Genomic DNA, 16,569 nt, shown 5'->3' with positions numbered 1-16,569 from the left:
AGCAGGGAGAAGGGAGGGAGCCTGTGAGAAGGGAGGGAGCCTGTGAGCAGGGAGAAGGGAGAGAGCCTGTGAGAAGGGAGGGAGCCTGTGAGCAGGGAGAAGGGAGGGAGCCTGTGAGAAGGGAGGGAGCCTGTGAGCAGGGAGGATGGGAGAAAAAGGGAGGGAAGCATGTGAGAAGGGAGGGAGCCTGTGAGCAGGGAGGATGGGAGAAAAAGGGAGGGAAGCATGTGAGAAGGGAGGCAATGTGTGAGAAGGGAGGGAGCCTGTGAGAAGGGAGGCAACGTGTGAGAAGGGAGGCAACGTGTGAGAAGGGAGGGAGCCTGTGAGAAGGGAGGGAGCCTGTGAGAAGGGAGGCAACGTGTGAGAAGGGAGGGAGCCTGTGAGCAGGGAGGGAGCCTGTGAGCAGGGAGGGAGCCTGTGAGAAGGGAGGCAGCATGTGAGAAGGGAGGCAACGTGTGAGAAGGGAGGCAACGTGTGAGAAGGGAGGCAGCATGTGAGAAGGGAGGCAACGTGTGAGAAGGGAGGGAGCCTGTGAGCAGGGAGGGAGCATGTGAGAAGGGAGAAGGGAGGGAGCCTGTGAGCAGGGAGGCAGCCTGTGAGAAGGGAGGGAGCCTGTGAGCAGGGAGGATGGGAGAAAAAGGGAGGGAAGCATGTGGGAAAGGAGGCAGCATGGGAGAAGGGAGGCATTCCTACACATGTATTCATGTTGACACACACAAGAAAGGCAAGCTTTTCCCGTGGCTTATTATTCACAATCACATTTCTCTCTTCACGTTCAATATGATTTCCGCTGTCACATCGTGATCACAAGATCACTGTACCAAGTGACTGGCAGTGCCTGTGCTTACTATATTGTCGCTGTGTTGGCACTCAAGCGCTTGCTATTGAGTGTTCTCATCATGTTTGTTTCACTGGTATTTATGTTGTTTATTCTAGCATATTCTTTGGTAATCATATATGAGACCCCCGAGCTAAAAGTGCGGGCGGTGGTATATAGTTATACCAAGGAATTCCGTTTGTCCGTCCTTCCGAGGACATTTTGTGTGTGCGATCTATAAATTGAAAACTACTAAATAGATTCTTTTTAAACTTGGTGAACACTTTTTACACCTATAAGACAGGTGCAGTGCGAAGTTTGATTTCAATATATGGATTTTCAGGAATAAATACTGCTTTTTGAATTATTTTACTTAGTATTTTTTACTTAAACAATTGTGTGACGTATAACTAGAAGAACACTTCAAGGATTCTTTTCCAATTGGGGGTACAGTTTCTGCACCAATAGGAGAGGTGCAGTGCAAAGTTTCGACAAGTTGGGGGGCATAAAGTGTCAGGAGTTGATCTAGACAGGCTGACTATATGATTATTCCCCGCCCCAACGAAGTTGGCGGGGGATATAGAAATGGGTTCCGTCCGTCCGTCTGTGTGTGTGAGTGTGTGTTTGTGTGCGTCCCGAAATCGTTTCCAGAGCATAACTCAGAAACAGTTAAATATTTCTCTATGAAACTTTGCATGTCTATCAGACTCATGCTGAACTGGTGCCTTTTGCTATTTAGGAATTTTAGAAATTTTTATTATTAACGATGGGCTTAGGTTCTATATGGGTGGTGTTGGTTTCCAGAGCGTAACTCAAAAAACGTTAAATACTTTCTTACAAAACTTTGCATGTCTACCAGGCACATAGTGAACTGGTACCTTTCGATATTTAGCACTTTCAGAATTGTTATTTTTTGCGTTTCCATGGCAACAAGTTGGACTTAAAAAACATAAGGGTAGAGTTTTCCACATCTATCAGACAAATGCTGAATTGTTGCTTTTTGCTATTTATGAATTTTAGAAATTTGTACTACCTGGCATTATTTCCAAAAATATTTCCTTGCCAAATATTGCATGTCTATGTATAAAGCACATACTTAACTGGTGCCATTTGCTATTAAGGAGTTTTAGAAATGTTTATTTTAGTATTTCCATTGCAGCTCTTTTGACATGGGCTAAGAGAAAGAAATGTTGGGTCAGTTACCTGGTTTGGGACCATAATGTGTTAAAATTGGCGGGGGATATAGATGACTTTCCTTTGTATACACTTGTTTATACTAATCAATGAGCTTTTACAATGCCAATATGTCCTGAAAAAGATGTGATGTGGAAAATCGCTGAGATATCAAAATATCTATAATGCTACAATATAGAAGATATATATAAGTTTGATGTGAAAGGTGAGCTTCAGTAACTATTGCTAGCTTCAGTTGGTAATGCGACTGACAGCAACTTGAGCCATGTACCAATTGTGTGACATCTTCTTACTATTATCTTTGCAATGAAGACCCGACATACAAATTCAAAGTTCCAAATCCCAATTCCATGGTATTGTTTTGATAGCTCAGTAAGTACTCTTGTAGACGGAAAGACATTAGATAGGAATATTCTCATCAAGTTGAACTCTATCACTCTTGTGTGACTTCCTATAACAATCACATGAATTATTCTTTCGAATTTGTGTGAGTGTTTGTTTTTTTGGGGGGGAAGGGGAGTTGTCATCTTCTGAATTAATCACTAAATTGAGTTAATTGTGTGCTCAAGAATAAGTTGTAGCAAATTTTGAAGAAGTCTATGAAGGATACATTTGTATATTAATATTCCCAACACATGAAAAGATCGTCTCCGTCCCAAGATAAGCACTGCGAATGCGGATGTTGAAAATCTTAGCTCAAACCCCAAATCTCTTGTTTGTTAACTTTCTAGTTGAACTGTGCTTGATTATCTCCATGAATTATTATATGTGCCAGCACAGTGGGAAGTTGTGAATGGTGGCAGCAATAGTATACATAGCTCTGTATATGGGCTATCGCTGCGAGCCGCTTGACAATTTGGGAGTTGTCTCTTTTACGGGGCTTGATTTTTTGGTTTGTTGTTTAAGGCCGCACTCAGCAATATTCCAGCTATATGACGGCGGTCTGTAAATAATCGAGTCTGGACCAGACTATCCAGTGATTAATATTATGAGCATCGACCCACGCAATTGGGATCGATGACATGCATCAACCAAGTCAGCGAGCCTGACCACCCGATCCCGTTAGTCGCCTTTTACGACAAGCATGGTCACCTATTACGGCAAGCATGGGTTGCTGAAGACCTATTCTATCCTATCCCAGAATCTTCACGGGGCTTGATTTACGTAACTTGGTTTAACTTTCATCAGGTGCATGTTGACATAAAAACCTAGTTGCACCAGATAAGACCCCATTGTAACCATGGTCCAATAAATCTTTCAAAGTTTAAACACAGGTGCTTAAAAGTGGCGAAATGTATATCTTAGATCTCTGACGATGTCATGATTTTTAATACTGTTAGTACTTGTTATAGTACTTATGTGGCAGTGTCATCAATGGGAACTGTCATATAAAACAATGCCTATCAGAACAAGAAATACAATTTCATCGGTAAATCCTCATGTCTAGTGGGTTTTTTTTATCTCAAATTTCAAATTTGTCTTGGCCAAGTTTAATTGTTAAGATCTTTTTGTTTCCCTGAATTCGCTTCTGTTTCTGCGGAAGTCAAACACGATTTTATTGCAAATGTAAGGACTTTGTGTGCGCTGGTGACGTGCTTCATTCCGATTCGCTTTATAGACGGAGTATATAAATTAGCATCAATTTTGAAGGCTTGTACAGGGGGGTCGCCTTATACGTGGGGATGGTGATATATGGTAATGCGTAATGATTATTTTTAGTTGGATAATCTAACTATCATAACTAAACACAGTGTTCACCTTCAGTGATAGATTAGGCTACTGTACAGTACATTATCAGAACTTCGTGTCAATACTGTTATATCCAAAGCTGACATACAGGGAGTTTTTTTACATGCACTTGGTGCATGTAGACATAAATATTAGATTACATTCTGCAATAACAGCTTGCATTGGTGCATGTTTCCTTTTGACAAAGAATGTTTTTTAATGAAATGTTATTTTTTCTTCCACAGTTCTGTGAAAGATGTGAAACTACCGGACAAAGAATGGATGTCATGTGTTCAGGAAGCGAATAAATATCAGGAATGTCAGCAGTATCAGGTCACCATGGAAACAAACTGATGATGATGAGCTGTGAGAGTGGATGTTTTGTGAGAACCATAGAACTCATTGTCTCAACACTCAACACCCATGGAACTCTTACTGGATGGAGAAATTTATACATTTGGTAAACATCATGACGCTGGTCACAATACAGACATATAGTCTGTCATTTTCAAATGGGTAAAAGAAATATAAACCATTTTGTGAGAAATAGCATTAATATACAATAGAACCCATGATGGAACCAGAACTACTTATCTTTCTGTTTGACAGATATTTATGGCTAATGTGCAAAGAGCCTGGAGGCCAAATATGAACTCTTTTACTCAGGGTTCATGGTTGACCCTTGAAGTAGAAGTTTGAACAAGAATTTGAACATTAATATTGTAAAATATATTTTTAAGTAGACGAAGTTTGGCCAATGCTCATCTGTGTAAGATGATGAATTAATATTGTGTTCAAGAGTAAGTATTAAAATTATGATAATTAGGGACAAATTAACATCTTATTTAAGAGATGTCTCCCTTGCGACACATCTGGTCAAGCTCTTCCCCGCGTGTGACATCTTGGGTACACTCTCGGTAACATCGCTGCCACCAGTGTTGGTGTGGACATTACAAGAATCTTGAAATTTACCCTCCAACCCCAAATGTAGTAACGTTTATGCTTTTGTTTATGTCTTTGGGAATGCCATCATAGTGAATTTTGAAAAGGTTTACGACTGACCATATTTCCCAGATGAACTTACCTATTTGTTTGTTTGATCAGATTGGATTGAGATTCCAGACTAACGGAAAATCACCCAACCCCCTCCTTATGTTCCTACTATACCATTTACATGATAGTTGAAATGAAATAGAAATTCAAAATGACAAACAAAGAAAACATTTTAGCTGTGGTAAAAGTAATCGGCGTCGCTTATTTGTAAACATAACGGTCAGTCCAACTCCAAGCATGGTTGTGGTCAACTGTCACAGTTGGGAGCTTTGACTGGTGGCAGCGATAGTATAGGGAGCTCAGCGAACGGGCTATCGCTGTGAGGAGCTTGACATCTGGTTTGGGAGTTGTCTCCCTTGTTACTCACCTGGTTTGGGAGTTGTCTCCCTTGTGACATATCTAGATGGGAGTTGCCTCCCTTATGATCTTGACGTTATAGCTACAATATTCATGTGAGCAAATGTGGGTTTTGTATGTTGTCTCATCTGGAGACTATGACTGTTTCTGTATGTAGCTGTTTCCAGACTGTTTGTATGTTACATTTATCACTTGAGAATCGTTACTTGTCAACGGTAATAAATGTACTGACAAGAGAATGGTGATGTTATCACAAGTTCATGATGAAAGATCTAACTAGTTGGATATTTGTTCCATGAGAAGTTTCATTCTCCTAAAATTAATGGTAGTACCATTTTTCATGTAATACATAACCTGCTCCAATACCCAGTGTTTTGAAAAGGGTAATTTTTGGCTCACAGAAATTTTTGAATTTTGAAATTTCGAAAAACTTTGAAATATTGGTATAAAATTTCTCAACAACTATATATATTTCTTTCATGCACTTGAAAGTTTTGGACTTCTGGGGCCACAAAGGGATAGCAGCTCTATGCCGATTCTAAGGAATCGTGTTTAGAAAGGAATGGGCATTACAGTGATTTTTGCACTAGGGTTGCTTTGTGGAACAGAGTCCTGATATGATCAAATATATAAGTATTGTTAAATTAACTGAAAAAATCTAAGAATGATCAAATCAATGATCCAAAATGATTTTTTCTCTTTCTTTACATATCGTAATAAATGTCCGTTCGGGTCAAAGACTTGCTAGTGGTCAATTAAACACAAGAAAACCCTACTGTTTGGCCTTATCTATGCAACATATAAAAAACATAAAAAGAATTCCAAAATTTAAGAAAATATTTTTCACAATTTGGCTTTTGTTTGAAAACCTAGATAAATCCTTCGTATTGAAGTTGCCAAAAGGTCAAGAGTGGTATGGATAAGAGTGTCTAAATCAGCTATGCTACTTTTGTCTATATCATTCAAGTGGAATGTCTGTTGGTTGGAAAGGACTTTTTTAGGCCTGGAAAACATTGTGTATTTATATTTAACACCTACTACTTGATGCCCATGACAACATAACTGCACCCTGGCTGTGCAATACTGTTTTCTGTTTTTTTAAGAATTCTTTTTGAGAGTTTGGTGCCTTATAAAGTGGAAACAATCTGACTTTGGTAGCTGCACCAACCATTAAGTATGATGGGTATTGAATTGAAATTTCAGGAACTATCATATTTTATGTATAGCCTTGTTGTCGAATGCAAGGTAGTTCGATGTGCAAAGTTGTGTCCCTTGTTAGTGTTAGGATCCTCTAATTGTCAGCTTGAATCCCAGATTCATCCTGATTATTATGTTAAATTTGGTTGCGCCATATCCATGATTTATCAAAGGAACACTTCCTCTTTATCTCCAGAGCTCTCACAATCTGAATTACCTGCCCTTGATTTCCATCAGCCTATTTTGAATTGCTACCCTGTCAGTCTTAACGGACCAATCAGAATGCAGGTTACAAACAAGCCTCACTGTTGGGTTGGAGAATTCAACTAAATGGAGGCCAGTCCCTTTAATTACGATAGAGTATGCGAGAAAGTCAACATTGAAAAGCTGACTGACCTGCAGAAGAAAGCCCCCCAATTTTTTTGATTGAAGGGATGTCTTTGGGTCTACCTCTGCTACCTATTCCTTATTCCTAATCTTGACATTTGATGGGCAGTAAAATGTTAATGAAAATCAAGGGTGGATAATTTGAGATTGTGAAAAGCACAGGAATTGATTCGGGAGTTAGGTTCGTGTAGGTTGATGGATTTTCAAACCCTGGAGAGATAGAGTAGGGAAAGAACTCTACACTCAGCGTTACTGTTGGCTTGACTAGCTGAAGCTGACAAGCTGTGATTATATATCCAATGTATCATATCTCCATTCTGTTATGTTATGGACCTCGACCCAAGCCACCTTAGATTCGTTTTGAGGCTTGTTTTAATGACAAGATTCTTAAAATAGACGTACAGTCAAATTATACTGTTTCGTTCATGATTTAAACAAGCAGCCATTTATATCACCAGTACTTCTGCATGATGTGCATAAATAATTCCCTCCTCGTCATAATACTCACTGAGCTATACCGTTATTTGTTAAAGGCTTGTGATTTGTTAGATATATTGAGGCACGTGGCTGTGACTTAAGATTTAGATCTATGCTGAACACCCATTCAGAATAGGTGTTTTGATTGGTTGTTGATTTAGCTCATGGGTGATGTCAATTCTGTGCTATGCTTGTGATAAGGTGATAGGTCATTTCCAAAAAGAAGGTATGGTGGCAGATGGGTCTAGGCTATTGGTCATAATAACATGGACATATGAAACACTAGATAATCGAGGGGAACTCAAATACTGGTCACAGAATGCAACCCATTAGCTAGGGCTTTCTAATATGTTAGCCTTGTTGACGGTTTGTCAGACTGGTAAACAAATATTTAGAGGTTATATTGTAATTTTCAGTTGTAGACTTCTGTCGATTTCATGCTGTAGGCTGGTGTAATCGGATCTTACTGGTTCCAGTCTTTTAAATATAATTTTGCATTTGATTTTTAAATTTCTGTTATTTTTTTTAAGTTAAAAAAGTACCTTATGTTTTCATACAGTTGATGCCTAATATTTTGAGATTATTTGTTTTGTTCTGCAGTCAGTTTTTGTAAATTCTGCAACCAAATTATGATAATTCTCCACACAGTTCTGCCAATTTCTATGGATTTTTTTTGTGAATTTTGTAGTTTTGCACGTTTGACTAATGGCAGGCGTTTTTGTGATAAACTTATTCACAACTTGAATAGCTTATTGAAGTGAATCTGAAGATCACTATTGTAAACATACAGACATGCTCTTTTGGCAAGCAATAATTTAAAAGTCAACCTCAAAACGAAATGAGTATGTGTTCACATGTTTACAACTTTCGACTCACATGTTAGAATTCTGCAGTGTATTTGATGAAGTCTGCGGCAGATAAATGCAAATTTCTGCACAGGCTCTGCACAAAGTGTGATTTTCTTCTAAATACCGGGGTAGGTACATTTCTTCACATTTCTGAAAAATATTCCGCGACTTTGGAAAACAGCGGAAACTGATGTAATGGATACAGCAGATGTTGGCAGCTCCCAAAAATAGAATGTGAGATGCCAATGTGTGCATTTGTTGAAAATATCCGTTGCAAACATTTTTTTGATTGTTGAAAATGACAGCTATTGGATTGTCGCTATGAATTTGTTTTGTAGATTTGTGGATTTTACTTTTTTGTACAGTTTTTGGATCAAATTTTTGTTTTGAAACATGATTTTAGATTTTCTGCTTGCAATCTAATTTTGGAATTATGACCATTTTACAGTATCAACATATCAGCAGTCTTGTTTGAGATTTCTGTTGACGAGGAAAAATTGAGTATGTTCACGAACCAAGACAAAATATTATGTAGAGTGAAAAATAGGAGACAGTTTTAAGAAATCGGCAAGCAGCACTTGTCAGCTAATCCAGAATTGGAGACTGACTCTATAACCAAAGCTGAGACAAACCTTTCTCTCAGTTGTTCATGTAGTGATCTCATGAATGTACTTTAAAGAATATGTCGGACAACCCAATACTTGAATTTTAGGTTCAACATCTTTCGAATTACACCAAATCGTAATGGCTGGTGTCTCTGAATTCAAGTCAAACACTGTTGTGTCGATGTTGAAGGGACCTACATATATACTTCAAGTTGTCCGAAGTTTGACACAATCGAAAAATAAACTCGGCATTCATTTACCGATTGGCACGAAGAATGACAAAACTCATGTGACAACAACTAACGATAAAATGAAATAAATATTGACTTAACAGGGTAAATTGGTGCGGGAACTAAATGTTTAGGACTCGAAAGACAATTGGAGACAACTGTAACTTCAAAACATCCGATTCAACACAATTTAAGGTTAAATAATGCAGAATGAAGGTATATGCAGGGACCAAGCTTTTATTTCGGGACAACCGTAAGTTCGACACAGCGGTGTTTGACCACACTTCCGACTTTCTGTCCATGTGCTGCGTCAATAAGCAAGACGAACAAATTGAGACACTAAGCGTTCTATTGCTAACAATTGTTAATTTCACAGATTAACCATCTTGTTTGGGTGCATAAGACACGCCCATGGCTCACTGATTATCAAGCTGTTTTTGTAAATTGGGTCTTTACACTACCGGCTGTCGTTGCTTTGACGTGACCTATGGATAAGAAATAAAGAGGTTCTGATACTGGCAACAACAAAAATTGAGTCGGAGATATTTTTCGGGTCAGACGAGTTGTCCAAAACAAAGTATTATTGTGACCAATATGAGTGTTGTGAATTCCTTGCTTGGTTCAAAGTGCTAATGGAAGTCCTGCATATCGTATGTCTGTCTTCAGTGATGTCTGTTGTCCCCCCACAGCAGTATCTATTCTACTTAACATAGCAAACATTGATTGAGACTTATTGGTCATTATGTGTCCTGCGTGTTTCGTAACTCTGTTGCATGGTGAGATGGTCTGTGTCCTATGGTTTATCATCCTGTTCTCAACAATAGCGGGCAGGGCTGGCCGTGTCGTCAGTGGGTCTGCAGTTCGTTGCATAGAGTTATGTCCCTTGGTTATGTGATTGTGGGTTCGAATCTCAGTTTCAGCCTGACGTGTTGGTTTTTCAGCACCGTACTTCTATTGGGATATTGCTGAGCGTGGCGTGGTTCCAACTTGCTTTAAACCTGACTAACACACTCACACAGTCATTGTCCAGTATTGTATGACTATATTATCGCGGTATCAGTAAATCTCGTAATCCACATCCCCTGGCGACTATTTACTTATGCAAATCTCAGCACAATATTTCATCACTTGATCGAATATAGGACTCTTTGCGGTAGGCCTATGTCACAGCTCGTAAGTATACAGGTTTACTTTTTATGTTAGTTTCTGGAATGTTTTTGAAGTGGAATTACCCCTACCTCTATTCAAAATGGATTGCAAAAAATATTATTTGTTTAGGTGAAGTCCCTTGACCCAAACTAGGTCGTAAACATACTGATTATGCATAATCCCAAACAGGAAGTGATGTAAACCACATAATTCACACGTATCACACCTAAAAAATAGAGAATTGTCCTCCCTTGAATCACTTATGACAGGTACTTTGTTTACTGGACTTGATGTGTCATAAGAGTTTAACAAAGAACAAGAAACATTTACATATGATATATATGCGCCATTTCAATCCATTATCAGTTGACTACCATGATAACATAGCAAACCATCCTACCAGGGCCCCTTCCACAAAGAAATCTTAGCACTTAGACGGTTGCCTTTACCTTTCACCAATGTTCCGCACAAGTTCCTCTGCTATTTATATCCATGCTCGTGGGTTTCACCAAAGTGGTAAACGTCTGAGATTTGGATCAATTCGGGCTTTCCCCTCACATCAAGATCACACGCCGTGAAATAACTGGAATACTGTTCAAAGCGGCGTTAAACCCAACTCACCTACTCCAGTGGTTTTTGTATATGTGATACATCTTTTGTGAGGGTGTTGGTGTTTTATGCATGAGTACACAAGTAATTTTCTTTTGGGCTTCTCTCAAAACTTTCGTAATGTGCCTCATTGGTGTTTTTTAAGGCCTGGTTGGATTCGAATGTGTGAAGCCCATTTCCGGCCCAGTGTTTCAACTTTACTATTTATTGGGTGACCTTTTATCCAAATGCTCTATGGGACAGACTTATTGGTCTATTATTTCTGGGGTTTCCGTAGGTCGAAAAATAATTCACATTTCAAATATATTTTTTTATTTCCTCAAAATGTTAAGTTGTTTTTCAGATAAATTTTCAACAGGTTTTAATTGTTATATTTTAAGTAATTCATTTTTATTGATAGCGACAGTAAAAGAGTTGCGTTATTAACATTTTACTTCTGGTAGGTGGAATAAATTTTTTAAATTCAAAAGTTTTGACCTACAGATACATTGACAAATCTTTAATAATCCTGACCATATATAATCCTGTAGTTTTACCTTTTGTTTTACTGCAGACTCATAATATTTTACCCATTATTCCTCATCATTTGATATTGTATCCCTCCATGAATCAATTCATCTCCTGTTTTGTTGGAGAGAGATCAACGATTTTCCTTTCATCTTGCAAAAGTTTTTTCCAAGTTTGTTTTTATTTTGTCCAGGTGTGATACCGTCCACTGAGAGCTTTTACGTTTTCAACATTCTGTTAAGAAATAGGGGCACGGGTGGCTCAGTCCTCTATGGCGCCACAATGCCCTCGGCAGAGTTGTCCTTTAGGCACACCAGGAACCTGTAATCATGAGGTCGAATCTCGGTTCGCCCCGATTATGTTTCTAGGTTTGTCAGCACCATACCCGTTATCATGGGTTTTACCAACATGGTAAACGTCATCACCTGCATCACTTTAATCATTCCGCCTACAGTCAGCTGACACCTTTCCAACATTTCTAGCTCCAAATTTATCAGGTTGCTTCCAAATTAATTATTTTGTTTAGTTAGTAGTAATTAACTTGTCAGTGTAGGGTAAGGAATTCGTAAGATAAAAGCTGGTCAGCATTTACAGAAATAATATTGAAGCCAGATATTTTATCGAAACGAAAACTCCACATAGCATTTTTAAAGTGACGATGAGAATGTTTTGTTAGCTCACCTGAACTTGCCTACTGCCAAAAAACTTGCCTTTCTATCATTGAATATAACAGGTACTAATGTGTACAACATCAAATGGTCCCTTCGCTCATCAGTCCTTGTGCTGTCTATGTTTTACACTTCCATTTCACGATATTGGTTTTACACTGTGTGATCTGTGTAGTTGTGATAGATCGTGTTGATATTGTTTGTGTTCTGTGAGTCTTGTAAGTTCCCCATCGATTTCTTGGAACAAACTTGGATTCAGAAGTGAGAATTTAGGGAGAGAGGGGTCAAATTGGTAACAACTGTTTCGTCTCTTCACATGATGGTATCCTCCCCAGGGAGCTGAGAATGTAAATTCAATGTACATCGATCTGTTGACTTCTATGTTATTATAAGGAGTTGAATCTCATCAAACAACACCAGCATTAGGTGTTATATTTTTCAAACATTCAATCATTTTCAATTCCAGTTGTGAATTTTACCAATATTTACAGTAGACCTGAAAGCTTGGCCCTTGAGTCCAATGTCATTTTTGCTCACTGTCATTAAAACAGCAAACTAATGCTTTCCTAAAATAGAATTTGGCTTTGTGAGAATCCACCATCTCATTGTGTTTGTGGTGGTATATTTTCTCAACACCTCAAGAGACAGACTGAATTAAGGATTGCAACTTCTAGCTCCTGTGATTATCAGACATATCGGAGTTGTCTGTCTTAGTATTTCTTGCAGTGTGTCTAAGGCACCGCAATTTGATGTGCAGAGTTACCTCCCTTGGGCGTTCCAGAATCCCATGATCATGGTTTCTAATTCTGATTCACCTGATTATGTTTCAAGGTTTGTAAGCATCATATCTGTGCTTGTGTGGTTCACTAAAATGATCGAGTGCATCACTTCAGGCTTTCTTCCCACGTCACGCTGGCCATGCTGTGCTATACTCCCTCACTGTTCACTGTGGAAACTATGGGAGATCATGGCCACTATAGGCAACTCAGGGATGTAGATTAGTCACTCCAGGCAACCAATAGTTTTGAGCATATACTCCATAATTGAATTGAATTTTTTTATGGTTTGATAATGTTGATGACTGTTGAAAGTCAATTTCCCAAATTTGTCTGTTCTGAAATTTTAAACTCCCTTTTTGAGAGATTTGTGTTTTTTCCTTCACAAACTTGTCAGATGAGATGGTATTAGCTGGTTTATTTTATTGTCAGTTTGTGACCAAGGGTAAATCTTTCAACCTGACTTTAGTTCCCAATTTTAAACCATTAAAATGAGGCAACACTATTGTTCTTGCAGTTGATTCTGATCAGTAATTCACTGGCCATTCTGAACATGCATTTTAAACAAGTAAACCTAATGTACTATAGGCCATTGTGCAAAATTATAGAGAAAGTATACCATAATGGGTTTGAAGTTGGAGAAATCACTTGAATTTTGTTCATTCCGAGTGTCGGATCAACTCAATCATTCTAATTTCGAAATCAACAGATTCTCATGATTTCTCCATTACAAAACACGTGAAGATCCGGGGTAGTATAGGTCTTCAGCAACCCATGATTGCCGTAAAAGGCGACTCTGCTTGTCGTAAGAGGCGTCTGACGGGATTGGGTGGTCAGGCTCTGTGACTTGGTTGATGCATGTCATTGTGTCCCAATTGCGTGGATCAATGCTCATGATGACAATCACTGGACTGTCAGGTCAAGACTCAATTTGTTACAGAGCGCAGTCATATAGCTTGAATATTGCTGAGTGCGGCATTAAACAACAAACAAACAAAACAAATCTCCATTACAAAATTACTTTACAATCCAAATATATACCAAAGATAGCAGTACAACTTTTAGAAAACTATTGCAACTTCATGAACGCATAATAAAAAGGAGTTGGAATACCGTCTTCAATAACTGTATTGTTGCTGTGAGTCTAAATGGCGCATGTGCCTGTGTGCAAAGAGGACTGACTTGTCCGAAATATTATCCCTGGTTTGGGTGGCTAACCACTTTCACAAATATGTCTCTGCACATCATCAATACAGCTGTTCACTTGTAGTGTGCATGGTCATTTTCATCAGCCTTGTGAAGGTGAGCTGCAATATTGGAAACTCTCTTAAAATTTCACATTCTTTCCTGGGGCAACTTCTTCCATTGAAATGGTTTTTGATATTCAGTAAGCAATGCTTAACGGTTAGGTACTTCATTATACATACACATGTGAGACTGAACCTCTTGTTCAATGTCAAGAAGATGGCAGGACAATCTGGAGCAGCTGGGTGTATCTGAATGTGGATGGTTCGAAGTTGGTGCAAATGTATTCTCATTATATTTGTTGTGAGAATAAATGTTGTCTATTTTTTACATCCTCGTGTTCTGTGTTCAAATTTATTTCTCCTTTGGGGTACTGCTGGACCAATGCTTGCTTCCATGGTAGAGTGAGTGAGTGTGGTTTTACGCCGCTTTTAGCAATATTCCTGCAATATCATGGCGGGGGACACCAGAAATGGGCTTTACACATTGTACCAATGTCGGGCCCATCGAGCCCAGGTGTTCGGTTTAACAACTAGGATACTCAACCGCACCTTGTTTCCCTGTTGAGTGAGTGAATATGGTTTTACACTGCTTTTAGCTATATTCCTGCAATATCATGGCGGGGACACCAGAAATGGGAATCAAACCCGGGTCTTCATCTTGACGAGCGAACGCTTTAACCACTAGGCTACCCGACCGTCCCTAGTTTCCGTGTTTGTCCCCAGCAACCTGTGCAGGTTGTATTGGGCGACCGAATGGATTAGGTTCTCAAGTTCAGCAAGACTGCAACTGTAGTCAGTGGATAGAGCATCTGCCAGGAGAGTGGATGGTGCAGTGGTTTAGTCCCCTTGCTGCAGCCTACCAAAAGACGTGAAAAGATTGTACTTGTTACCCTCCTTGGGACTCAGCATTAAGAGTCAGTATACTTTTTCTGAGTGGGGTATCTATTTTAAACTGTGGTATCTCATTGGGATAGAACTTTTAAACTGCAAAAGTCACTCTACAAGTGTAATAATTCTAAAGACATTAATCCCAGTTCCATCAAGCTTGGCAATTTGGTGGATGGCATGTCAGCTTATCCGGATGGCATGCATTGTTGCTCATCATATCAATCACTTGATTGTCTGGTCCAGACTCATTTATTAATAAGCCTTGGCTGGAATATTACTGAGAGCGTTGTTTAACAACAGACAAACACGAAGGGTTGGTACAGGTCCATCTTCCGAGGCTAGAGTGTCACAAGCCTCGTTTCCACCCTTGCCATCGATTATTGCATCAACCTGTGTGGAACACGAGTTGTCTACCTTGTGATGAGAACGCCATGTCCTATCAGCTTGCTGTTCTTATTGTTTTCAGGGCAAACAAAATGACAGATTACAAGTAAAGAATGTTATTGCTGCTACATTTCGCTCTTAACAGTTACAGAGGCATACAGACTACACAGTATCCAGAAACACTGCACATCGCCGTAACAAGATACGTCTAAATAGCTCTGCATCTCAGTCTCTGCGATAACCGATTGGATTTGAAAACAATGAAGTTTGCACTCAAATATATAAGTACTTGGACGACTTGATTGAACAGGCGATAGCGTTGGCCATAGACGAGAGACCACGTTTTAGGAACCCGGGCCCCGTTCTACTAAGCGATCGTAGGGCTACGATTGTCGTAAGCCTATGTAAAAGAATGGGAGTTATGATCACCTTAGCGCTGAGCTCGCTTTGTGGAACGGGGCCCTGGACGCTGGTTTTGTAAAATGTTCTCTAATTTGCGAACGTCCTCATATTTTATCACAGAAAAGGTTTGAAATGGAAATGATGAAAACTGAACTTTGATATTGGCTCGTGGACACTCTTGCCTTTGAGCGATGCAACAGGTCCAGCTACCCTGATAGGTGACAGAGATGGGACTCAGGGTCCCGCAGTACCTCCTGCTTGTATCAAGGCCCGAATGAAATGAGAGGCAGGTGATGTGACCAGACCGATTTCGTTATTCTCCACCGACAGCATGGACGATTGCGTAAATACATTGCGGTCGGGGAGCCTAGTGGTTAAAGCATTCGCTCGTCACGTCGAAGACCCGGGTTCGATTCCCGACATGGGTACAATGTGTGAAGCCCATTTCTGGTGTCCCCGCCGTGATATTGATGGAATATTGCTAAAAGCGGCGTAAAACCATACTCACTCACCCAACGGGATTCCAGGTTAGATTGGGCCCTGGCAACCTATCCCGATCGTAAGAGAAAAAGTAATGCATTTGGTGCTCGGACTCGCTGACTTGGTCGAATGCGTGTGGCATGGATCGTTGCTCACAAGATAAATATCACTGGATTTTATAGTCCAGTCTCAATAATTTACACACATACTCTTACTAGCCTGTTGGGACTATGTCTCCAGCAACCCAATCTCAGTAAAATCAGATCTTAGTTCTCGCTATCGCTAAACAAGATCTGAGGACATCCCATTACGGGTCACGTCAGAACTACCTTTCATCCAACCAATCAGAGCGTCGCTTACCAGATCATGAACGTGACAGTCGGAATGTGTTTTCTAATCATACAACCACGATATATTTAACACGGGGTATTCCGAACGACAGTTACGGGTTTTATGATTATATCCATACAATCTAGACCATCTTTAAGCCATTCCAGAATTTTCTTCTGATCAGTTTTAATTTTTTTAATCGAGAATACGTCAAAATATGTTTCGAAGCGTAGTCG

At 39.5% G+C, this 16,569-nt stretch overlaps 1 protein-coding gene across 3 annotated transcripts in view; it reads left to right on the top strand.

Annotated features, from left to right (window-relative positions):
* The window catches only part of LOC124125013 (protein timeless-like), a 38,804-nt gene extending 24,627 nt beyond the window's left edge, over window positions 1–14,177 (top strand). For all 3 annotated transcript variants that reach the window (XM_046488328.2, XM_046488327.2, XM_046488329.2), the window contains one exon: window positions 3,985–14,177. In XM_046488328.2, the coding sequence (XP_046344284.1) occupies window positions 3,985–4,093 (109 nt within the window). In that variant the 3' untranslated portion in view covers window positions 4,094–14,177. The remainder of the gene's footprint in view (window positions 1–3,984) is intronic.
* Window positions 14,178–16,569: the final 2,392 nt, after the last annotated feature.

This window comes from Haliotis rufescens, unplaced genomic scaffold (assembly GCF_023055435.1).
Source record: "Haliotis rufescens isolate VD_foot unplaced genomic scaffold, xgHalRufe1.0.p SCAF_9, whole genome shotgun sequence".
NCBI lineage: Eukaryota > Metazoa > Mollusca > Gastropoda > Lepetellida > Haliotidae > Haliotis > Haliotis rufescens.
Note: the sequence above shows the minus strand (reverse complement) of the source record. Positions and strands in the feature narration are given on the sequence as shown.